Here is a 26,365-nt window from a genome sequence, read left to right as displayed (position 1 = left end):
TATAAATTTAGTTTAATTCAGAACAGATGTCCATAACTTGGGGGCTTATTATTGCATGCAACTAACCCTTATGCTAACTAGGTAAGTGCCTACACCTGGAGCATTTTTCATTTGCATTTTGCTGGTTAAGCTCCTATCTGTTTCTCCATCTGCCGCTTGGAGGTGGGGGTTGATGTTGACTTGCAGAATTATTTGGAAAAAACTGCACAAAAAAGCCAGCAAAAAAGCGCTGATATGAACACTACATGATGTTGAAGTTGAAGCAATCACAGGGTCTTCTACTGAGAGCATAGTTTCCACTACCTTTTCTCTTTACGTTAAAAGCCGAGTACCAGTAATTATAATTTAAAGCATTAGTGAGCATTCTCTCTACATGTGTTTCAGTGATTGGCGTACATAAGTAAGCGTCACAGTTGTCCTTATTGCTGCCCCTACTGTGCTGAGTGGACCATTACTGCTGCACTATTACACCGCCCCACAGGAGCAATTGTTTGGAAAATTTAAATTTGGGATCTTTTCAGCTGACAGACGGTCCTAACAGTGATAAGAGCAATGAAAAGCTCCAACAGACACACCCAACCTCAGAAGCTGACTTTAACAGGACAGCAACTGTGCAGCCATAACGCTACGTTCCAACAACAGCTGCACCGGGCAGTACCCACAAAGCTCTTTTTTACACCCTTCACTTATTCCCACTCAAACATAACCTTTCTGTTTGTTGCACATCTGCGAGAAAGAGCTGAAAAAGATGCGGGATAAATCTGCAGGATGGAGGACGATGGCTGCTGCTACAAACAGCTGCTAACCAATGTCACGTCTGCATGTCAGCGAGGTCACTGCGGATTTCTTTATAAGTACAATAAGCATGAGGGGATGTACAAATGTGATATGAGCTAAAAAGCGAGACGTGCATGTGTATCTGGTTGAATGTAAAGGATTAGAGCATCTGTTGTTAAAGGGCGGTTTAACCCATCATGCTACTGATGGTGCTGCGTGAGCTCGTGTGTTTGTGCGTGTTTTTTTCATGCTGTGTTCCACTTTACACTGAAAATAAAGAGTGCCCAGACCTCAGGGGCGGAAAGGCTTTAACAAACAAACAGAGCGCAGAAATCAGCTGTCAAGCCAACGCCTGCGTGCATGTGATTGGTAATGATGCATACATCCTGTTTTTCACACCTGTATTATTTTATCAGCATTAATATACAGGCTCCCTCTCTCTGTTTTATTTGTGTGCGAGCGCCACTTTGCCCGTCTGTACTCTCGCGCGCGCCCTGGGAGGCGAGTCATTACATTTAGGTGACTGTGCTTCAGACGCTCTTTCCCGCGCTCTGTTAGCAACTTCAGAGAATTTATGTGTGTTCGAAAAGGGCACCATTTGTTCAGCAGCTACCGCGCCTATTTATTTTCCTGACCTGAGGGCATCTTACGCAGCTTAAAAAGTCCACACAATTTTTTTGTTACATAGCGTTTCGAAATTTCAGCCTGCCCTTGTATTTTGTTAAGGCTTTCTGAGGAGGGTGAACGTGGAGGAGAGGGAAGAAAAAAGGGCAAACAGAGGGATGTGACAACACAGTGTGAAATGGGATTTAAACCCTTGTGGTTGTGAATACATGGGCTGTGAAGTAATGGGCTGAAGGCACCATGACAGCATTTTGCGTTTCGGAGATGTGGCATATGGCTTTTGTTCAGTGGAAATCCAATTTGAGTGTTTTGGGTGTTGCATGGTTGCTGTAATATATCTCCCCTTTTGGGGTTTTTCTTTTAATCTCAACTCCATTTACAGTATTGAGAGTGCATACAGTTTGAGCCAGACACTTAACAATGGCAGTGCTAATGCCATGTGTGAATGAATTAACCGTGCGCGGATTTGAACGACTAACCTTGCCAGTGTCAGCGTTTGCACACATAGCCACAATGAAAATAAAGAGAAAAATGAATTTATGTCTGCATATATGTACGCCACAATCCTCCATTCAAATGCCGCCTTTTAAAATGAATATTGAGTGTCCATCTGTAAGACATTAACTTAAATCACTATATGCTTATGTAACTTAATGGGTGTTTTTTCCATCAGCGGCAATGCGACGATTCTGAATGCAAGAGACATGAATTATATAGTCTAAATACAAAAGAACAGTTTACTTTTACAGCACGTTCAAGTTCTTTAAGACATGTGGTCTAATATCCAGTGACTAAAAGCATCAACAAAATAAATATTACACTACAGTACTGTGCAAAGGTCTCAAGCTGCCCCTCACTTTTTTAATATATGGGTATCAGATGCAGTGACTTATTGAAATGTGCATGAAAGTCAGAACTCTACTTTGGATGTTTCTGCCTTTTGTTCTGTTTTCTGTCAAGATGATCAGACACCGCTTTAATAATGTTGAGGTCCAAGCTCTTGGAGACCAATCCATGACTGATGGAGTTCTTTTGTGTGTTTTGGTATTCTTTTACTGTGTTTGGGATCATTGCCATTATGAAAAATTAAGCTGTTTTCAGTCAAACACTTTCCCATTATATTGCATCTGGATAAAAACCTGATGATACCTTTCTGTTTTAATTATTCCATCAATTTTGACTAGATCTCCAACACCACTGGCTGAAATGCATCAGCAAACCATGAGAGATCATCCACTGTGTTTTACAGATGGCTGTAGACACTCAGTGTTGCATCACTCTCTTGTCTTCCGTGCGTATTGGCAACAATTTAAACCAAATTCATCACTCTATAAGACCCGTATGTGGTTAGTCTTGTCTGATTTGGCATAACTCAGCTTCTTGATTGACAACCTTCCACTGAGATCATTTGATGAGGCTTCAGTGAACGGTAAAAGGATCACCAGAAGGGCCAGATGCTCAGGTCCTGGAGCTCTCAGGTGCTGCGTCACATGTTTGCTGGATTCCTCAAATTTTTTGAGGACACACTGCACAACAAGATATGCCAAAGTTTTTTAGCCAATAGATCTTTGGGGATCACCTTGTTGGTGCAAAAATGTTCTACCTGTCAAACATTGTTTGCAGTTTCGGTCAAAGAAATGCGATCAAATTATGTTCTCATTTCAAACAAAAGCAGCCGAAGAATAACTTTGAAAAACCTCCAGCCTGTAGAACTACAGCATTGCTCAAGACCATGTTAAAAAATCACCAGACTTTTGCACAGTGCCCTGTCTCCACATACTAACTCAGTGCAGTCTGTTATACATACTTATATACGCACAATCTGATATTGTCGTGTTGGTGTTGTTCCCAGATCAACATAATAAATGTTGTTCCAGGATCAACGTTGCAAGTGACCAATCAGAATGTTGTGACGTCATACTTTTGCGACTTCGCGAAAAACTGCTGTAAAACAAAAAACTGTACTTAAGCTGCGAGAAACCGCCTCTGTCCGCCGATCAACGGACCCTGACCCTAACCCTAACCCTTTAATAAACGCTAAGCAGAATTGATATTGTCCTTGCAACATTGGAATTTCATAAATGCACGAATGGCTTGGCGCGTCAAAGAATAACGTCACAACAATGTGATTGGTCATTTGCAATGTTGATCCTGGAACAACATTTACTATGTTGTTCCAGGAACAACACCAACACGACGATATCAGATCATCCCTTATGCCACATACTTATATAAACTATAATATTCCCATTTCTTCACTTTTATATTTTATATTCCCATCGACTTCCACAGGATCACCAAGGCAGCCCTCCAAAACACTTAACGTCCCACTATAAAACTACAAAAGTATGTCACTGATATTTCCATTTGCTTTTCAAAACACCTGCGCATTTTGTGATCTTTTAAAAAAAAAAAATAATGAAGTCCATCCGAGCAGTATCTCCAAACTTTTGGTGATGTGACTGTCCTCTTCAAGGAAAACGCCTGGGCTCTGCTTTGTGGCCTATCCTTCTTCCAAGTATGGCAGCTTTTGAAAATGCTTCTAGGACTGTTTTTTAACTTCAGCTGTGGGTTTCAATTGTACGCTACTTTGCAGACTATTTCCGTCCGGATTTCCAGGAAGCGAGCTTAGGATGCTCTGACATTCAAGATCCTTTGAGTGTGCTATTAGTCAGGCTACCTGGTGCAGTGAGATAGCACTGAACCCCTTCAACCCTTTGAAACGCTGGGGACCCACAAAGCATCTTAGAACCAGAGCGCCGATCGGAGACCAGCCTCTCTTTCACGGTGTGTTCATGTTCAGGAATCCATGGGACCACACTGATGATTTCTGATCAGTGTGTTTATTCTTAGAGCCTTTATGCACGCCATCCCCAAACTCTCCACCCTCTTTGAAGTGCAGACACATGAAGGGGGAAAACGTTGGCTCAAAGCCCAAAGGAGCCATGAGAGCTTGCAAACACATCTCCAAGTTGTTATTTACAAAATGCTTTGTTTTCCCATGGTCCGAAAGATGCCAAAATAACCCTCCATTTGCGGCGTTTTCAGTTTGGAGATTATAAATGTTTCATTGTTTCTATGTGAGCTAAAGTGCAGTGGCGTGAAGACACGGTGATGCATTAGTTATGACTTCCTGGCTTATGGGGGAAGATTACCTTTACTCACCTCTCACCAACAAATCCTGCTTCGTAACCAAGTGGAAGACACGAAGAGGATCAGTTCAAAATTACACATCAGGGTCGCAGAGTTATGATGCCTGACGTCTTAGAATTGTGGGAGGAATTTAAAGGACAGTAAGTCACTTGTGGTCAGGTTTGATAAACTGTTACTTTCACACAGCGGGTTGTGTCTGTTTACACTTTCTTTCTATCTTAAATTGAACTCAACATCAGTTCTGAATAGATTCCTTTAGTTGTAGAGGTCAGACTTGAGGTGAAGTCAAGAATTCAGACGTGGCAGAAATATTCTTTGACTCAAGACTCATTGGACTCAAACAGCCCAGATTTCTCACTCATTTATTAGTTGCAACTTTTAGCCAAACTCGAGTTAGGATGCCAGGTCACGTACCTGTATAGAGCTGACCTTACAGAAGGAGGTGATTAGTGAAACGACCCGGTCTGTCAGCACACGGGCACGGTTTGCTGTCGTAATTGGTCGTAACAGTCGTGTATGCTGAATTGCTGCTCTTTTCGAGCTCAGTATGTCTGTGTAGAGCGATGCGTGAAGAGCCTCGTGCTAAGTGCATGCTACCCAGATTATTTAAAGTAACGAGAAGAGTCAAATGAAGATGTTTTCTGTGTACATTTATGTGTGTCTGCCAGGTTTAGCACACTGCATTGTCTGCTGGGGGGTTGATGCTAAAACCTTCAAGACAAACAGGCAGTGGTACTATTGAGTGTTTCATTTGAGACTGTTAAATGATTTGTTCAGTTGTCAGATGTTCCTGTTTGAATGCCACTGTTGTCCCCAGTGGGCCAATGAAGGAGGTTTCTAGGAGGCAGTGAAAATATTCAGCGTGTCTGGCAGATGAAATTGTTTTTTTTCCTGTCAGAAAACATTTGAGAATACAGTTTGCAGGAGGCTAACACGATATGACTATTAAACACATAGCAGTATGAAAACAAATAAAACAAATCAATCGAGACTTCTGTCAAGTCTTTGTGGTGCAATCTCACAGGTTCCCCATCAATATGATCAATAATAAAAGGGCATGAAGCAGCTGTGGAAAAAAGGTCAAATAATCAGATGAACGGTCACATGTATTCTCCTTTTTTGTTCGAAATTAGACATCTGTTTTGTAGAGAATGTTTGTACATTTCTTTTACTTTTGCCTCTGCCTTTTTATTACCTGTGCCAGGAGGTTGTGTTTTTCATAGCATATGCATTTGCGTGTGCATGTGCATGTCATCATTTCATGTCTTTGAACGCGTGATCTCGAGAAGTTTTAAATGAATTCTGTTTAAACTTCATAAGGTTGTAGAGTGGGGTCATGTTAACAATCCGTTAAAATTTGGTTTACACCAAAGTCTTCAGGGTCAACGTGATTGATGATTTATTGGTCGAAAATGGACAAAAACCCATTTAACCTAGAAACTATGATTCTTACAAGTGTGATGTGTATTGTCTACATATACAAAGTACCATATAAGGATTTAAAATATGATGTCACATTTGACCTCTGACCACTCCTTCAAGGTCAGTAGATTAATCTGATGTTTCTCACTGCCATCGTTTGTACTGACAACATATGGGAATATAGGGAATGATAAATGGGGATTTTAAACATAATGTTACTTGGTGTTTATTACTATTTTAACATTTAAAAAGATAATACTAAACAATGAAATGAATGCTACTCAAATGTAAAAACTGTACTCAAAATTCTGTCAACAGGGTTTAACAGAAAAAATAAAAGTCTGCATTTCCATATATTTTTTTTTTCATTTCAAACTTCTTAAAGTATGTCGAAGAAAAAAACCACAATGCTATTCCACTCCTTGGTGGAGGATTGTGCTCTTGGAGTGCTTCTTGTTAACAAAAGTTTTTGGGAAAGAGAAAAATCTGCCACATCCTCACTTCCTGAAAGAGCAGTTTGAGTTTTAAGGTGATCATTTGTAGCTGCTTTTTCTTATAGAATTAGATTGATAGGAATCTTAGGTTCATGGTGTAGTTTACAGATTTTGCAGTTGTTTTTTAACCTAATTAGTAAGGGTTGGAAAAGCTGGAGTAGACATTGTTTAAACTTTGAACAGAATTCCGGGCCAGATCCAGACACGACAGTCGAATCTGTTTTTCTCATCTCGCTCTCAGCAACACTCACATTTTTATCTACTGGATACAAGACATCACTGAAAGCCCGTTCTCCGTGTTGGAGCAAGAGAGGCTTAAAGTTCATTACTTCATGTCACAGATGTCAAAGTTGGCTGTTGGACCAGGATTGGCTTCTAAACTAGTTGTAATGACACAAATCCTGCCCAAAGGTACATGGCTTAAAATCAGACTTTATAAGAGCCTGGATTAATTTAAAAAGGGTCTCCTGATGTCAGATGCTCAACATACAGCATGCTGAACAGCAATAGGGTGTGTGTGTGTGTGTGTGTGTGTGTGTGTGTGTGTGTCTGTGTAAAAGAGGGTACTACTCGAGCAGATTATCCTGGGTCTTTTCATAGATACCTGTCTCATTTCAATGACAATGGGAGATCAGTGTCAATTAGTGCTGTGTCTTTGCATTGTGATCCGGAGAGGCGATAATAAAGCTGGGTTTTAGCCCAGGAAGACGAAGTGACATTTAATTATTTCACCTAATGTATCCTGTATGTGCTGTACTCTATGACCGTATCAGTTTGATCCAAATGTGTTTCTTTGTGCGCATTATTTCCTCCTTATGTAATATTAAAATGTCCCCTACAGATTGTTTGCTAGGTTTGCTCCTCCGTCCCCTTCACAGAACCTCTCTTCCCTCTGGCTGCTCATTTGTTATGATGGCCTCTGGATTTGAGTGTGTGTATGCGTGCATATGTGTGTGTGTCTGTGTGTGTGTGTTAGAGGTCAGTGGGGAGTGAGGCTCCTCATAATCCGGTAATCAAACCAGCTGCCACCAGACCCAACCCCCAGCCTCCATACATCCGTCTTTCCATTCTCTCTCGCTCTCGCTGTGTCCTCCTACATTTATCCCGTTCTTCTGACAGTTTTACGTTCTGCGTTTTTCTTCCTTTTGATGTCTTTTTTTACACGTTAGAGAATCGCCAAATAACCATACATAAATCAAAAATCTAAATAAAAGAATTAGATTTTTTCCCTTTTTAAAACTTAAATAAATTCAATTAATAGCATCATGTCTGTGAAGGTTCTCAGTCATCCAGGTCATCGTAGTCAAAGGATGTAGTAGTCAAATTAATAGCATCCTGAAATATTTTTACTAAAGCATTAACAAAGATAAAGATTTGGGTTTATTTATAGTAGCGTAAACAAATTAAGCCATAATCTCTCGTTTTATTAATCCCTGGTTAAAAGCTCTCTCTCTCCCCCTTTTTTCCATTTCAGTTTTCAGTTTTTAATAAACCTTCTTCGCGCTCCTTCACCCTCCACCGCCTCTCTGACCTCCTGCTCATGTCCATGTCACATCTTCCCTCTGTCTCTGTTCACCCCTCACCCTCCACCCATAATGCTCCTTTTTCTCCCTTTCTTTATTTCATTCTTTCCTGTCATTTTTTCCGTGTATTGCTTTCTTATGCTGTGTTTGTGTGCATTTGTGTCCCTTTATGGCTTATTTGCCAGCTTGTTGGACCAAATTGCTTTACAGCATACAACACAGCCCAGCAGTACATCCAGTATAGATTAAACACACTTCGTGTCTGCGAATAAAATGGGTGTTTGTGAGGGCTGTGACCTGCTGCGCTTCCAATGAGCTCATTTTGTGGACTCCCAGCGAAAGGAGTGCCCTGTCGAATCTGTAAGTAAAGCTGCGTGTGGGAAGATGGAAACCCAACGCTTCCCTACATGAGAACGCTCCGTTTGCACGCCACCTTCTGTGTGACTCACAAATAGATGTAGACTTCAGAGGATCACTTTTCTATTACTTAACTGTAACACATGATAATGAATTGCATCATCCTTTCCAGAGACTAAAGTGGACCTCAGAGGATTCAGCACTTTTATGCTGCAAATCTCCTATCACCACATCTTATGCCTGACATGTAGGTTCACAGATGATGACTACATTCACACATACAGCAATACAGAGTGTCTACAGCCATGCTGTTTGATCTTCGGGGCTGTAGTGGAAGTAAGAAGAGCGAAAAAGGAGCACTAAAATACTTTGTGTCATGCTGTCTCCACAGGATTAAGCAAGTGTCAGTGAAAGCTAATGCAAAAAAATAAAGAGTTTATGTGGAGCTGCTGCCCATGTTCATACTCAGACTCATACGTCTCTGCAACATATACTCTCATTGTATCAGATTTTTCATATTTGATGATATGAATTTGCTTAAGCTTAGAAAGATTAGTGGTGCTGGTTCAATATTAAAGGCAACATTAATTATTAGACAAAAAACCTTTGCTAAGACCAGCTAAACCAAGGATTTTAATACTCTAAAAAACACAGTGTGAGGCTTCTGTGCTTTGTATTTCTAACCAGTAGCACCACCATAAGTCAGTCATATTTTACCATTCCCAGTACATGTAATCCAGTTGTTTCCTCCAGTGCTTACCTAGACATTCAAGCAGACCACAAATCACCTAATAACAGCTGATCTGACTGCCAGGCCAGCCTATATCAGCGGTACTACCTGTTTTTCCATGGGGCTCACTAATTTAAGTTGCTTAAGCTTCCCTGCAGTCGCTGTTGCCTCTGCTACTCGCTCCAGCTCCTTTAACGCTATAACTGACTTAATCAGTGTCATATCGGTTGTCACAGATGGCTGCCTTTTTGTTTTTCCCCTGGGGTCCTCATGCTGCTGCCCTCACCTTTCCATCTTTGCATATTTATTTGTTGAAATTTTGTTATGGATAAAAAAAATATATATATAATATTTATTACAATAACATAGGTTATTGTAATAAATAAAGCAGACTGCTATATTCAGGCTCCATAAACTCATTTTCTTGTAACTAGACAATCATATATAATACTATTATAATATTGTATAATATGTCATACAGTAGTAATTTATCTGTTAGATATCTGTGTGAGAACCTTTCAGTGAACCGCAAATGTAAAAGAAAGTGTAAATAATGTAATTATCTCATAGTAAGGCTTCAATTTTTAATTTTTTTTTTAGATAAAAAAAAAGATACAGTTAAACATTAACTGTAAATGATATTATAAAGAGTTGTATCTAAACAATTCAATGAATCCAGTGGATCAGATAATGTTCCTGCTTAGACATTAAGACATCAAAGCTTCCTCCTTCTTATATGAGTTCTAATATCACAATTCCAATATATTTTAAGGCAAATAAGGATTATTTATGTTTTTGCATTAGCTGTTTTTGCTTCCCTCAGACCATACTGTCATACAGCTAGAATATTTTATATATTTTATATGTTGTCAAATCTACTTCTAGTGACCAGCACCTCATGGTAACCCTTGGTGTGAATGGATTGTAAACACCACTTTTGTTACATGAATATAAAACTAAAATGAACTCCACCTTTTATCGAGATCAGCCAATGAGCTTCAGTCCCAGTCCAGTGTTAGAAAACGTAGTTTCTGTGGTATCATCGACACAGAAGCACTGGTAGTTTCAGTTACCTGTGACTTTCTCTCCCACTCTTAATCAATTTAAGAAACATAAAATGACATTAATTACATTACGTTAACACGGTTGTGACTACTTCCTGTTTTATCTTTGCATTGGTGAATATCTCTGCTCTTCTGTCGTCTCTGTCGTTCCTCACCTCTTCCTCTGAAGCTTCCTCTCAAAGTTTCTTCTTTCACTCTGTGCCCCGTCCACATCCTGGTCACTGACTGTGCCACTCTGACTTTCTCTCTCTCTTTCTCTTTCCTTATAACCTGCATAAGTTCCTCTTCTATCCGTTCACCTAACTGGCTGCCCTCTGCTATCTTCTTCAACTCTTCAGATGGCGTCCACAGCATTTCGGCTCAGTGTGTTCTCCGCGTCCTCATTATCACAGAGGACATGTTGGGCAGCAGTGTCACTGTTCGCCTTCAGAACATGTCCCAGGAGCACTTCCTGTCACCACTGCTGGGAACCTTCTTGGAAGGTGTGTCCGCTGTTCTCTCAGTTCCTGTCGAGGATGTTTTCATCTTCAACATTCAGCCGGATCTGGATGCGGCACCCGGAGGAATCCTGAATGTCAGCTTCTCTGCCGCGTTGCCGGGCGGACATTTCTTTCCCTCTGAGGCCCTGGAGGAGCAGCTGTACCTGAACAGGCCGAGGCTGACGTCACTGACACAGATGGAGGTTAGTCCATGTGCAAAAAGACACACACAGAGGAATCACACCTCTGAGTGTCTGACTTTAACTCCTTCATCACATCACAAAGGCAAAAATGTTGGCAAGCATATAAATACCATTTAACTCTCTCATGTGGTGTTTCTCTGGTTCAAAGCATGGTCTTTTTGCTGTATTGAAAACAAGAATGTTCTTTGAGATTAATGAATGTACCTTTAATAATCGCCTTTAAAAATAGCCTTACACTCTTTCAGGCTGCACATGCACTGCATGAAATTATAGGAAGCTAGTTAATAAATATTAATCATTTATGAGGTATAACATTTAATATTTCTTGAAATTATTTATTTTAAAATGCATTGACTTATTAATTCACTTTATTAAAGATAATGACAGTAAGCCTATGTAACAGAGAAATATTCATTAGCTACACCTGTTTAACTGCACATCAATGGAAATATTGATTCAGCCAAACACATGGCAGCAACTTAATGAATTTACGCATGCAGACATGGTGAACCTGACCTGTCAAAGTTCAAATCAAGCGTCTGAATGAGAAAGAAAGAAGATTTTAGTGACTTTTGAATGTGGCATTGTTGTTTGTGCCAAATAGGCTGGTCTGAGTGTTTTACACTCTGATCTCCTGGGATTTTCCTACACTAGAGTTTATAAAGAATGGTCTGAAAAAGAGAAAATTTCCAGTGAGTGCCATTTGTGTGGGTGAAAAATGCCTTGTTGATGTCAGCGCTCACAAGACAACAGGGCAACAGTCAACTCAAATAATCACTTGTTGAAATCAAGGTATGCAGAAGAGCATCTCATCAAACCTTGAAGCAGATGGGCTACAGCAGCAGAATAACACCCTGGGTGCTACTCCTCTTAGCTAAGAGCAAGAAACTAAGGCTATAGTTTACATGGGCTCACCAAAAGTGGGCATTAGAAGACTGAAAAAATTGTTGTCTGGTCTGACGAGTCCCAATTTCTGTTGAAATGTTTGATGTAAACATAATCAAAACATGTTTTCATCCTGCCTTTCATCAGGGGTTCTGGTGATAGTGTTTTTTTTCCTTGGCACACTCTGTACCAACCCAGCATCATTTAAAGGCCTCGTCTGAGGGTTACTGACCATATCCATCCCTTTATGACCACGGTGTGCTCTTCCTCTGATGGCTGTTTCTAGCAAGCTAATGTTGACTGTCACAAAGCTCACATCATCTCAAACTGGTTTCTTGAACATGACAGTGAGTTCACTGAACTCAAATAGCCTCCACGTTCACTTCATGGATGTGCAGCCGGCATTGCTGCAGGAACTGTGTGATGCTGTCATGTCAATATGGAGCAATATCTCTGAGGAATGTTTCCAGCACTTTGTTGAATCAATGCAATGAAGAAGACAGCTCTGGTGGCAAAAAGTACTAGCAATGTGTAGCTAATAAAGTGGCCTGTGAGTATACATCTGAGCTTGTTGGATGTGAACTAGTAATAACACAATACAGCTTCCCGTGGCACATCAGCCATGTGACTTTACAGAACAACGGGCAAATATGACCATTAAATGTTCTCATGCATGAAATCAGGAACACCTGGACAAGCACATCAGTTATGTAATGTTTACACAACCCAAGGGACTCTTGCAGTAAGAGAGAGATAGATAGAAGCAGAAGGAAGAAGGTGAATCCAGAAGAAGGAAATATTTATAAAGGGGTGAGAGAGACACCAGTGGTGAGTGCCTTTGACCTTATCTTAACAGGCACTGTCACACAACCACACATGCAAACAGGATCTTAGCTCTTAAGAAGACACAATCTAGTGAATATATCTGGTCCACTGGCCTTAACAGCAAGCAAAAGCTGTAAATATACTATTTGGGAAAGTGACTGGTTATGCAAAGACACAGCCCACTGCTGTCACTGTATCCAAGGCAGCATGCTAAATGACTGATAGCTGGGGGGGGGTTGACCTGTGGAGAAGGTTAAGACTGCTAGTATCAGGTAAATGAAGGTAATATGAATATTTTAAGTAAAAAGAACCAAGAAAACCCCAATGTGATAATAAAATTACATTGTTTAAAATGGAATAAATAAAGGCATTCCCATTTTAAATATGTATGTCTAACATTACTGAAGATTACCATTTTGAAGCAATCAAATAATAACCTACACCAGTCATAAGTGTGAAGCCACCTAACAAGTCAATCAGTGAGAAACTCCATGATGCAGCTCCTTCCCCAAACTACAGGTATAGATTTTTATAACCAGCCTATACATCATAGCAGAATTCAGAAGAAGGTGGGTTTACCTTACCTGCCTGCACATTTACTGTTTTGATTTATGTGCCAGTTTGACAGTAAGTATAATATAGTAGATAAACTTTAAAAGGCTGTGTAGCATTTTGGGTTTTTTGATGCTCCTACCAGTATGACTGTGACAGTGCCTTACAGTAACATGTTTATATAGCCATGAGCATGTTTTAGTATTAGCTAGCATGCTAGCATTCAAAACATTAGCATGCTAGCATGTTTAATTTCTCCTAAAAGAAAAAACATAAATTTTTTTCTTTCATGTTATTATTTCTACCAGTAAAGGTTTTTAAAATACAAATTCAACCAGTAGCAGATACTGATGGTTGCTTAATTTGTTTTTATATTGTTTTTTCAATTTATGTATTTCCTTGTTTGCCCAAATGATACAAATTAAGTATAAGAAACTGTTTTGGCATCTTTCTTCACTTCATCATAACATGTTACAAATTCATTAAACTGTATCTTTATGTCATTGTTAAAATGATACTTTTTAAAAGCTACTTTAATAATCATCAGGGAGATTTTTACTAAATTAACTTCAGTACTAGGTGCTGATAATATTTAATGTACTTTTAGTTTAGTTGGATTGTTATAGTGATGCTTTTACTTTGAAGATCTGAAGACTTTTTCCACCATTGCTGAAATAGATCACTGGAACACAAAAACAAGAATGATTTCACCGCTTATAAATATTAAAAAGTAACTTTATTATGAGTGATAAAAGAAGCCCTGAGTGAGGACGCCTGAAAGTCTAAATTGAGAATATTCCTCACACTACACTGTATATGTTTCCTCTGCTATTGCTCCAGGTCCTCCCGTTTGATGACAACGTGTGCTTGCGGGAGCCTTGCCAGAACTACATGAAGTGCATCTCAGTGCTGCGTTTCAACAGCTCTGCCCCCTTCATCTCCTCACCCTCCATCTTGTTCCGGCCCATCCACCCCATCGCAGGACTACGCTGCCGCTGCCCAGTGGGATTCACGGGTGATTACTGTGAGACAGAGATCAACCTGTGCTACTCCAACCCCTGTCTGAACGGAGGGGTGTGTGCCCGCAGAGAGGGAGGGTACACCTGTATCTGCCGCGAAGACTACACCGGTGAGTAGCGAGGGAGTGTGTGCGTGTGCTGTGTTTGAAAGTGTTTTGTGGAAAAGTCTGTTTTTGTCTGACGAACAATGTGATATATTCATAAACAGTTTGTTTCAAGAAACTGTAGAATAAACCAGGTTTAATATAAGGCTGAGTCATTCATGCCTTGTCAGTTAAATTTAATAGAACTGATTTATATCTAACCAGCTTAGTCCTGATCACTCTTGTTGCCCACGTGCACCACACACTGTACTGTCGACAGGGTATTTTTTTTTTTTCAACTAATTGACATTTCCAGTAGTGAGTCTTCTTTAATGAAGATGTGCTTGGAAAATGAGTGCAGGTCTTATTAGCAGTTCTTCTAGATCAAGCTTTGAGGGAAATCCTCACTGGAAAGCTTTCATATGCTTGGTTATGATACAAAAACCAGACTGCTTAAAAAGCTTACAACGCTTAAAAAGAAGTACTTTCATCTGCTTAAAAGTGGAAAATTCTACTGCAAATTACTGTTTGTATGTTCCCATTGTGCCTGCATAGATTTCCATGCCCAAGTTTCCTCCCACACTCAAACTTGTTAGCAATGATTCTAAATTGTAAAATTTGGACCCTGTATTGGCTCCAGCCTCTAAGTTCACTCTTAGTGAAGTGATGAAGAAATTGATGAATAAACAGTCTGTGTTAAGGAAAGTCAGCTATTTATGACTTTCTTATTACTGTATCTTCTTTAATTTTGAATTATGCGTGCAGTATTTCCTGTTTTATTTTGATAGTCTCTCGTCCTGTGTGCATAGAGTTGAGTTTTGCTTGCTCTGTCTTGTTAGTGAGTAATTAGTTACAGCTGTGTACACCTGTGGTCCACCCTCTCGTTATCCTGTGTGTGTAGTTAAGTCTTCAGTTTTTCTCTGTTCTTCAATGTCTCATCACAGTTTGCTGTGTGTTTCCATGTGTTCAGTGGTGTCTGCCGTTTGTTCCTCATTCCAAGTTCCTAGTTTCTCTTTTTTGGAGTTTTGTACTATTGTATTTCTTTAGTGTCTGGTAGTTACAGTAAATAAAGCTGCCTCTTTTAGTTACCCCTTTGTTCCCGAGTCCTGCCTTTGGATCCTACCTCTGGCTACCACACAGCGCTACCTTCTGTTATGCTGCAAGGTACTATAGATGTGCAAAGATTAGCAGCTAGCTGTGAAATTAAGTAAATTCTCTGTTCTCCAATCGTCCAGAAGCATCTTCACAGCATCTTCTTCCTCTTTTTACTCTTGTTGCTCTCCCCCCAAACACATCTGGTCAATAAGCAAACTGAATATTCTCACATGGTTTTTAGTGATGCATTTTGGTTCACTTACAGTTCATTTGGATTTTTCTATATGTGCAAGCAAACCAATCCTCAGGGAAAAGCTACAAGTTTAGAAACTCATCAACTGATCTTTTTGTTCCATAGTATTCACAAAGTCACAGTAATCTTTCGAAAGTTTCAAACCTTCAAATGAAATGCTTTGATTTTTTTTTAAAGTTGGGTCATTATGAATACACATAATAATACAATGATCAAAATGCATATATATATATATATATATATATATATATATATATATATATATATATATATATATATATATAATACACATGCTGTAATGATAGGCCGGAGGCAGCATTTGTGTGTTCAAATTGTTTTATCTGCCTGTCATTGGTTTGAATGCAGTGGCCACAGATAAGAAGAGAGGTGTATTTTCAAAGGAAAAAACTGCAGTGGAGTGTGTTTTTGTGTGTTTGTCTGTTTGTGTCTGATTCTAGCCTTTAATGCTGCGCTCTGAAAACTAAAACTGACTGTGTGCGTCTTTGTTCATGTCCCACACTGACTTCCGTTTTGATCTGTGCTGTTTTCACTCTTTTGTCATGTTGAGCTGAACAACATGAAAACACACACTCTGCCTCCTGGGAGAGCTTTCTCCTCCTCAGCCCTGTACCTGTTACTTAGTCTTTTGTATTCACACACACAAACACACACATATGCACATGCACACATGCACGCTAACGCCACTGCCACGCTTACCGTTTTTTAATCGGTTGCCTTTTCATACACACTCTAACACACATACACAGTGCTTCGTTCTTTCTTACCTTTCCAATACACCGGACTTATTTCAACACGACTCCGATTTTTCCCTTGCCTTCATACTGCTGCATTGCTTCTGCTATTGAGTGGATGTGGGAGAGGGTAGAAGCTATGAATGTCAGCGTGTGTGTCTGGGGGATATTTCACATTGCCTTTTATTTCGAATCAAAAGAGAGCTGGGGGAGTGAAGCTACACTTTTCTTTCATGAGAGAGACAGAGTGTTTTCCGAACTCCCACCGAGGCAGACAAGAAAAAAAGAAAAAGAGATGAGGAGAGAGATAGGAAATGAGCAAAGGAGAAACAGAGGTAGAAAGAGACGTAGAGCGAGTGGGAGGGAGACAAAAAGTGGAGTATGATTAGAAAAGGGAAAGAGAGATGGAGAGAGGCAAGAAAGTTTAAGAAGTGGAGAGAAATTTGTAAAAGATGGATAAAAGGAACTTGAAGAAGAAGGAGAGGTATTAAAAGCACGAGGAAGAGAAAAGATATTTTTTTTATAGATCACTGGATTGCAGATGATACCAGAAAGAAATTGGTAATTGAAATGGAAATAGAAATTTCTGACAGTATGTGATCCATGCTTACAGCGTCCACAGGAGCAGAAAACACATTTAAGTGAGGGGGCACAGGGTGGACAGAGAGAAATGACACAAAGTGTAAAAGATTGGATAGCAAAGAAGACACCAGAGCTTAAAAGATGAAGGAAAAGAAGGAGGGGAGACAGCTATGGCAGCATAGTGAAAAATTAGGGAGATGGATGAGAATAACACGGACGAGGAGCTATAGGGGGAAAAAACAGAGAGGCATCTATGAGAGAGTGGGATAGAGCGGTGAAATAGGGAGTGAAGGAAATCAGATGGATTTTGGGCAGTCATTGTTGTGCTTTTCCTGTGTAGGCGTTGGGTGTTACAGTGTCTTGACAATACCCCGGAGCTATTGGGAAGAGGAAAAGAAGGAATACAACAACTAAACAGGGACGAATTGATTCCCAAACACTGAACTCTCCAGATATCTCCTGACTAAGTTTGTGCTGCTGCTCATTTTTCCATCCTGCCATTATCCATCCCCCCATATGCTCTTTTGCAGCTTTGAATTGGGTTCCCTGAATATCTGTGGATTGCTCACACAGGCAGGAGGTAGGCCTGAGGTTTTGACCGAGTCGGAAAACTTTCTGTTTCCATTGAGGGAGAAACTCAAAAGATCTGAGTCAGGTGGGATCTCTGAAGCACTGTGCTGTTTCTTCAGGGTAGGTGGAGCACAGTATGCCCATCACAAAGAGCATAAGCTGCATCTTTATCATGATTGAGCATCTTCGCCTCCTTCACCAATGAGGTTTTCATAGTACATGTAACCTCAGGCTAACCTTTCTCTAAACTCCACATTTAACCTCGGGATAAGTCATACTTGACACTTTAAAGGCGGGTTACTGCGGCTTTTTACCCAAGCTGTATAAAAAGGTTCACACTACCTTTGTGGTGCCAACTCCAGATCTACAGCACTAAGATACTGCATCAGCAGGGGTCGTACTATTCAGCTGAGTACTGAATCCCCAGGGTTAGCCCGGGGTTTTAAATGAAACCATGACACCTTATATGTTAAACCCAGTGGGTTAGAGTCAAGGATTAAAGAATTTTAGATTAAAAACAGGATTTTGTTTGGACTTTGCTGATTGGCCTTTTTCACAGAGGATCTTCAGGTATATCTAATAAAACTAGTGAATCTCCTGCACCCAAGTTTGTACTGTAAAACGACCCTTTCAACCCAGTTTTACCACCTATTTTCTTTTCTTACTGTTACATGTTAAAATTCTTTGTGGAAAAGTATCAATGAACTTGTATTTATAGTCTCTTGTCCCAGTCTTGCCAATGCTACTTCGCTGCGTGCACCACTTTGCCCCTCCACCGAGCACATGCATGGTGACCTTGAGGAAACAAACTAAAGGAGAAACCAGCACAACGGCAAATTACTTCAGTGCTGTAACCACACTGCATTGAAATTAAATAAAGGTCACACACCTTCTAACTACATAGAAAAAATGTCTAATTTCTTTCTTTTTTAATCAAATTTTTGGGGTTGAAAAACAAATCTTTGCACATCTATAACAGTGCCTGCCAAGCCAAAGGAAGCGGAAACATTCACAGGTCAATTTCAGGTTTAGGCAAGATTGTTTAGCTGTCTGCCATCATTGTTTACAGTGGCCCTCAGAGGTCAAATCCATTTCAATTCAAGAAACCACCAGCAAACAGAACGCACAAAACACAATAAAAGTAGAATAAAAGATAACCAAACTGTTTTTGGGGAGCCAATAATGTGACGGAACAGCTGCAAGAGTAACAAGCTAACAGTAAACGGCTAATAGCAACCAAATATGTATCTGTAGTATTACATGAATTGTGATACTTTGTATCTTTTTCTCTCTCACACCACAGATGATCCATCTGTGCTTTTGCAGCGTTTATCTGTTTGCTGGTGAGTCATTAAAGGAGCCTTCTGAATAAATTTGTGTTTTTAGAGAAGCGCCCCACATTTTTACCAACTAGCATTAGCATTTGAAATGCTAACCTCTGATTCATACCTCTCAAAACTATTTCCCATCAGCCTTCTGCAGATATCAAAGACCTTCTAATTTGAGCTTTAACAAACTTTTTGTGACCTGAGATCTGTGAACTTTTGTAAAATGAGTTTAAAGTGGGGATAGAAAATTTTTCACCTAACTAGCAAATGGGTAAGCTTCTTTGTACCTGCCGTCCACTCAGATGTCTGTCTGGGGAATCCAATACATTTAAGCTTTAAATTCAAACTGCATGCTCCACAGACTGAATTGTGTGTGTCTGTTGTTCTATTTATTTATTTATTGAATTACATTATTTCTTTTACCCTTTATAGTATTAAATGGTGCTCTTAAAAAAGACTACCATCTGAGCATGAAGAGATGCAGGTTGTGGTGATAAAAAGTAGAAAAAACAGGGGCATTGCCACTAACTGAAGTAATTGAATGCTTTTTAAAGCTTTTACTTCTCTAATCACTTTTCCCAAGGTGACATATATAGCAAGGAAATTATAGTTCTTACCTTTACTTGCACAAAACTCAGCTGAAGCTCTGTTTCTATTCATAAAAAATGTAATATTTCTTGCCTCGAGCATTCATTTCTTTGAAAAACAAGCTAAGCTTACAGTGCTGACAGGGATGTGCAACAGTCATTAACCCTGAAAACAGGAAAAAGACCTCAGCGGTACAAAGACAAGTTCCCAGTACACCTTAAAGGCAGAGATAACAGCTGACTAAAAGAGCGGATATCTGATCCTCCTTACAAAGTGAAAGAAAAGACTCAGAAGCGATAAAGACAGATGCACATTATGCAGATTTAGTAAGATATACTACACCTCGGAGAGCTGGGACATGCAAAGAGAAGATGACAAAAAGAGAGAAATTGGCATGGCTGCAGACTAAATAAATTTGTGAAAAGATAAAATGGGAAGAGATGGCTTACGTAGAAATTAAATCTCTTGGTTGTGGGGAAGCAGTTTGTATGTTAGATAGAGGAAATCTGAGAAACAGAAGAGAAACAGAAGAGAAACAGAAGAGGAGGAACACTTTATTTTATTTATTTTTAGGTCCCTATTCAATATTACCTTATTACCTTATTGTTAGGGCTGTTTTTTTGTTGTGCATCTGCACTTTATTGTTGTCAATGTCTACGCATGGGACAGTGTGAAACGTAATTTCAATTCCTTTGTATGGCAAGTACATTTGAAGAAATTGACAAATAAAGTTTTCTATTCTATTCTCTATTCTAGGAGGGAAGGTGATGCGGTAGGCAGAGGAGAGATTAGTTTTGGGTGCGATAAAGAAGATATGCAGGTTACACGGAGAAATTCAATCCAGTAGGCAGAGATGGAAACCAGAGCACACACTAAGAACAAATAGGCAATGTTTAAGCTTGTGAAGAATAATCTAAATGTATATGGAGGTTTTAGCTTTTTGTAGGAAGTGGAGAAGGTTTAGAGAGAAAAAGAAATGGGATGAGGAGTGAGTGACTGAGAAAGAACGGGTTGCAGCAAGACTGAAGTTCAGACTGTGAGACTAAATTAGTTTGAATTAGAAAAGAGAGAGAATAAAGAAAGGGAGAATGAAGAGGGAGGGAATTAGTTTGGGGAATGAAATGAAGAGTTGAGCATTTAATGCAGAAGAAGAGTGCATGAAATTAATGTGTGTGAGACAAACTGGAAAGTATAGAGGATATATAGAACAGATATGAACTAAAGCAAATAATGAATATGGAACACCTCAAGCAAGAGAAAGAAAATTTGAGAAATGAAGTTGCAGTTTTTTGTAGCACTAACCTTTAGAGCAGGCGTGCATGGTGCACATCTATCCTGCTGTATCATTGAAAGGAAATCAGTAATTCTCCTTAAATCACTTTGACAGAGCGCTTCATACAAAGAGAAAGAATCCGTAATGTTGCACATTTTGAGGCTCAAGAACATTAACAATGTGCATTAATTATCTTTGCTCATAGTGACCACTCTACTTATTTGGTTTCTTGGTTTTAATCACACCGTTAATTGACACTTACTTATCTGCATCAAACTTAATTAACCACTTTTATACACCGGTATAAATGCTGTTCCAATACTAGAATTTCAAATGAAATCGTAAACTACTCATTACATTATAAAAATCTTTTAAAGCTGTATTTTTTTTTAAACATGAAAGTGAAAACAATATAAGCATTTACATCAATGATGGCACTGCTTTAGTTTTCTGATTTAGTGTAAGGTCGTCTGCCTTTGTTTCTCTCTAGTTAAACATATTTCTCAGCTTCAAATTCAATATCAGTTTTAGATACCAAGATGGACCTTTGTTGCTGTTTATGTGAACAGTTTGAACAGATTCTATCCTCTAGGAAATACATTTCAAACTGAAGGATGGCATGAGCACTAAAAACAGCTGGCCTCCTGAACAGCTGGCGTTCTACTGTCCTATATACCTGCTTACTGTATCACATATGCTGGGGGAGAAAGAGCAAAAAGAGGGTTTGGTGAAGAAGACCTAATCTAACCAGAATGCAAACTGAATTAACAATAGAGCTCACAAAAACAGTACACAAATTAAAATTTGATCAAAAGTCTGGTGTGAATTTTAAACCAACAATCTGTGGATTCTTTTCTGAGGGGAACATTTAAGTAAAGCAGAAAAGATATTCACCTAACTCACTATACTCCCAAAGACAGAAGAGACTCAAAGTTAGCACAGACAACTAAAAAGCAATCCAAATGAAAACTAAATTAGTTTTAAAAAGATAAGAGGCGACGTCAGACCTGACAAGGAAAACGAATTAAGCGTCAAAGACGAGGAGCTTTAACGATAAGACAAAGACAATATTTGAGGAAAAAACTGATGAGAGGTTGTAAAAGGTGGAATTAAGATCATTTACCACAACGGGGAACAAAAAAGACGTGGTGGTGAGTATTCTACAGAAAGATGGAGTTAAGAGAAAGAATAAAAAATAAAGAGGAGTTTAGAAAAGTTTCTGGAGAGGGTTAAACTGGGAGAGTATGTGGGAGAAGAGAGCTTTGAGTTTTGTGGGGAAGATAAAACCAGGCCGGATGGGTGAGAGTGCAGGAGAGGGAGATAATGGCATAAAATGGATTATTCAGAGAGTGACATTTAGAGGTCATTAAAAGAATAAAAGTGTGTGTGTGTGTGTGTGTGTGTGTGTGTCAGAGGTAACAAAGAATAAAGTGTTTGCCAGAGCAATAAGACCAGTTGGTTTCAGGAAAGAGCACAGATAGCACGGGAGGAAATAAAGGAAATAGAAACATATAAATACATAACATAATAGAGTAGGTGTAATGGAAATATGTGCATTAAATGGGGAAAAAAACACACTGCAGGGGATGTGATATGTGGAGTCGACTAGGCTAAATGCATTAAACAGTGTGAGAGGAAGGAAAAATGAGGCTAAATTAGTTTTAGGAAGATAAGTTGGGGAGCAGGAGGTAAGAGGAGGAAGTTCACATATCTTGGTTCCTCTCTGGTTTTATACAAGTATATAAATAGTTGGGATTTCTTCATGTACCCATAAATGCATGGTTGACAGCTGTAATTCAAAATCATGTTTGGTGATTCAGGCGTTTGCTTACTCTGTAAAGCGAGTGTGTATAGCGCTGGTATTTTTAGGATCCTCTGAGTTTGTTGCCTGATCTCTTTGCACCATCAGTTTCTTTACATCACAGACCTTCACTTCAGTGGTCCATGCAAAAGTCTAGAAGCAATTATGTGGTTTAATGAATCAGTCTCACCATTAGGTACACTGATCATTTTCTACTTCACTACATAAAACTGATTTAGGTTAAAGCTAAATTTAATCTTGTATAAATCTTATATTTTTGCAGGTTCTTTACCTCACAAAATAAAGTGCCTAAAACAATTCAAAATATAGCTGCAGCTATAACATTTACTTTAATACACAAATAGTTGTTATATTAAAAATTGTGATCATTTGTCCAGTTGCTTTTGAGCCCTGGAAATTGGGGTTTGTATATAGAAATGACTGTAATTCTTAAACTGTTTATACAATACCATGTTAAAACCAACGAATTCATGTTGAAAGTCTGCAGTTCACAATTTGATTGTTTCATTTAACACCTACTATAGTAGTGCACCTATAAAAAAGAGGAAAATAAACATAATTGTTCAAGTTCTACTTTACAGTACTACATTTATTTATGTTCGGAAATATATAACTTTGTGAAATATGACTTATTTGGGCAGCACGGTGGTTAGCACTGTTGCCTCACAGCAAGAAGGTCCTGAGTTCAATTCCACGATCAGGCCGGGGTCTTTCTGTGTGGAGTTTGCATGTTTTCCCCATGTGGCTTCTTTCCGGGTACTGTGGCTTCCTCCCACAGTCCAAAGACATGCAGTTAGTGGGGATAGGTCAATTGAAAAATCTGAATTGCCTGTGTGAATGGTTGTCTGTGTCTGTGTGTTAGCCCTGTGACAGACTAGCGACCTGTCCAGGGTGTACCCTGCCTCTAACCCTAAGACAGCTGGGATAGGCTCCAGCCCCCCTGTGACCATGAAAAGGATAAGCAGCAAAGAATGGATGGATGGATTTGAATACATTAATTATCTATTTGTTTTTTAGTAATTACTCTCTCAGCTTTAGCTTTCTGAAAGTGTTTTAAAAGTGGATCATAGAAATAAGGACTAAAAAAACTGATGTTACACAAAGCAGTCAAAATCACTCTATGCATCCCTAATAACTACTACATTAATTCATAAAATAACTCATCTGTGCAGCACTCATAACAAAAGTTACAGTTTCTGTTTACACAGTGATATTTTGATGGTTATTTAAACTCACTCAGATGAGGACGGGAGGGTGCAGGGTCGTAGAAATTATGTATGGTGCAATAAAATGGAGGAATAGAAAATGAAAAAGAGGGCGAACAGAGGAATAAGCAAGAAAAGCCTAGAGGCTGAAGAGAGAAGGTTAAAGAGAATCAAAAATCAATGTGGGAAGTGATTGTTATCAATGTCATCTGATTTCATGAAAAAGGACGAAACAGAGGGGCAAGAGAGAGTTGTGACAGAGATGGCAGCAGATGAAAGTTGAAATGGGAACACTGAAAAAGACTGAACACGTGAAGGAAAGAGGGGGAGCAAACAAAAGAGGACAAATGCTCAAGAGTTAAAATTTTGTTTAAAAAAAAAAGCTTTGAGAGGGAATACATGTGTATGGGAGGGAAATACAGCTTACAAGAAACAGAAATAAGTCAATACCAAGTAAATTAATGAACAATATAGGGCAGAGGAAGAGAAATACAAAAGCATGAAGGAAAAAAGTGCCTGAACAAAGGAAAAATGAGAAATTTAGAGACTGAAGAGGAGGAGAGAAAATATGGGAGAGGGAGGAAGTATAAAAAGTGCAAATCGAAGTTGTTAAGTAAGGAACAAACAAAATGTTTTCACAAATCAAACCAAATGTGTTGAATGGCTGTTTTTTGAAGGGCTGAGGATGAAATCCAGCCCAAAAATCAGTGTGTGTGGAGTTAAGTTCAAGAAATGAGCGCAGAAGACTGATTTTCATCTCAGCTTGAGGCTAACGGCTCGAGGCTACATTAGAAGTGCAGCTGGTGGAGTTGAATTCTGGGTAATATAGGGACCAATTTTTCTTTTCTTTTCCTAAGAAGCGAACGATATCTCCCTCATCTATTGTGAGCCTGCAGTGTTAAATTGGTGGAGCACTCTTCTCAGCAGAGGCACACGCTGCAGCGATATCACACAAACAAATCTTGAGCTGCATGACATGCGGTGAATAATCGAACAAATAAGATGTTATGATAAAGGTGCTCCTTTAGATGACACATCTCGGAAGAATGATGGACTATCAGCGGGCTGAAGTCACCTGATGATGTCATCCTGATTCCCATCCAAGCTTTGATTTCCAGTTTAAGGTCTCAGCAGCGTCTATTGACAGCTATTGACTTACTTATTGACTTACTTATTGATTTTTATTTAAGCTGTAGCTTTAACCTACACCCTTTCTTTTTGCCATATGAGTTTTTTTTTTAAAATGGTTTAATTTCTTGTGATATAAATGAAACTAATAAAGAAAAAGATTTTAGAATTTCTTCTTTCAGACCCCACAAATAAGGGTGGGAACTGAAAAATAATACGCTCGGTAATATAGGCTGGAGCCCGTACTTCCATCAGTGAGTCCTGGCTTGCCTATTAGGTTTGGCCCCTTTTATCAAGTTTAAAACTGTAATAATAGTCTTTCAGTTTTGTGTCTCTGTGCAGTGCAAAGCTTTCTATATGTGGTGTTGTTTGCTTTTTTTTTTCTCATGGCAGCTACATGACCTTTTGTCAGTTTATTCCAAGTAAACACATCATGATAAAATCCATTACTTCTTATACATGAAAAAGGTTTTTTTTCTAAGAATCCATCCCTATTGAGTTATTATTTAGAATACAGCTTGTAAGATAATTCATAAAGAGTATCAGCATAATGGAAGCTATCGCTGTTTAATATCAGATTCATGCAAAATATCACAAATTGGATCATATATTTGGGTTGTACACTATAGGTAAATAAACACCAAAAATAAAGGAGCACAAGCAAGACCTATAGAGGTGATACAAGAGGAAGAAGAAGGGGGAGACAACTGGGAGCACGCTGGCCTCGAGGGATGCACCATGTGTTGAGGTGGAGGAGGAGGGTTATGGGGTGGGCGATTGGGCGGAGCAAACTAAGATGCCGGCGGTGGTTGAAGAATACTGGCTTTGATGAATAAAACATCTGAATGAATGAAGGGGTGGTGTGAATGCATTAAGGGGGAGAGGAAAAAAAGAAGATGGTATAAGATGAAGGGAGGAAGGAGAAAGGAAGAGCAAAGCGTGGGGTGTTTTATATATAGAGATATAAGGTGGAAGTTAGAAAAGGGAAGGAAGAAACAAAGGGCGAGGAGAGGATGCAGGGAGGGGAGGAAACAACGAGGTGATTGAAAATAGTGCTCGTTCTCAAACAACAAAGGGAGCGTGGAAGCTCAGACTGAAGTTTTCAGACTTGAATATTTTTTTCTCTGAATTGTTTTGAGCTGGTTTGTTTTTGAGTAAATGGCAGAAATGGACTTTTAAAAAATACAATAAGATATAAAAAAGTGCGGCTATTTAGAAGATAAAATAGAAAAATGGGTCTAACTATCAAAAGTGAAATTGCACATTGTGCAAAAGGATCCTATTAAAACCCGTCCCTGTGATTCTAACTTCTAAAACATGAAGATTTGCTGCGTTTCTCTGATTCATTTCATTGTACATGTAATTTTCAAGCTTTCACTTTGACCTCTGTTTTCTTGTCATGTTATTAATTTTAAAAAAAAGAAGAAGAAAGAGTTGCATCCCTGCTCGGTGCAGCTGCAGCGGGTTGGCGTGTATTACCTTCTTAAAATGTAAATAACAAAGCAGGAAATGCACTTGTTACTTTTTAGTAGTGGGATATTTTCATGATGCAGAGTTTTGTCTGTGTGTGATTCTTTGT

The 26,365-nt window shown here is 39.1% G+C and overlaps 1 protein-coding gene across 2 annotated transcripts in view; it reads left to right on the top strand.

Moving 5' to 3' along the window:
- The window catches only part of celsr3 (cadherin, EGF LAG seven-pass G-type receptor 3), a 115,550-nt gene that overhangs the window by 16,717 nt on the left and 72,468 nt on the right, over positions 1–26,365 (top strand). For both annotated transcript variants that reach the window (XM_084917802.1, XM_084917800.1), the window contains exons 2-3: positions 10,483–10,826; positions 13,929–14,217. In XM_084917802.1, coding sequence (XP_084773928.1) covers positions 10,483–10,826; positions 13,929–14,217 — 633 coding nt within the window. The remainder of the gene's footprint in view (positions 1–10,482; positions 10,827–13,928; positions 14,218–26,365) is intronic.

This window comes from Perissodus microlepis, chromosome 20 (assembly GCF_051167445.1).
Source record: "Perissodus microlepis isolate ML-2025 ecotype Zambia chromosome 20, ASM5116744v1, whole genome shotgun sequence".
NCBI classification, from domain to species: Eukaryota; Metazoa; Chordata; class Actinopteri; order Cichliformes; family Cichlidae; genus Perissodus; species Perissodus microlepis.
This window is presented reverse-complemented; position numbering and strand designations above follow the sequence as displayed.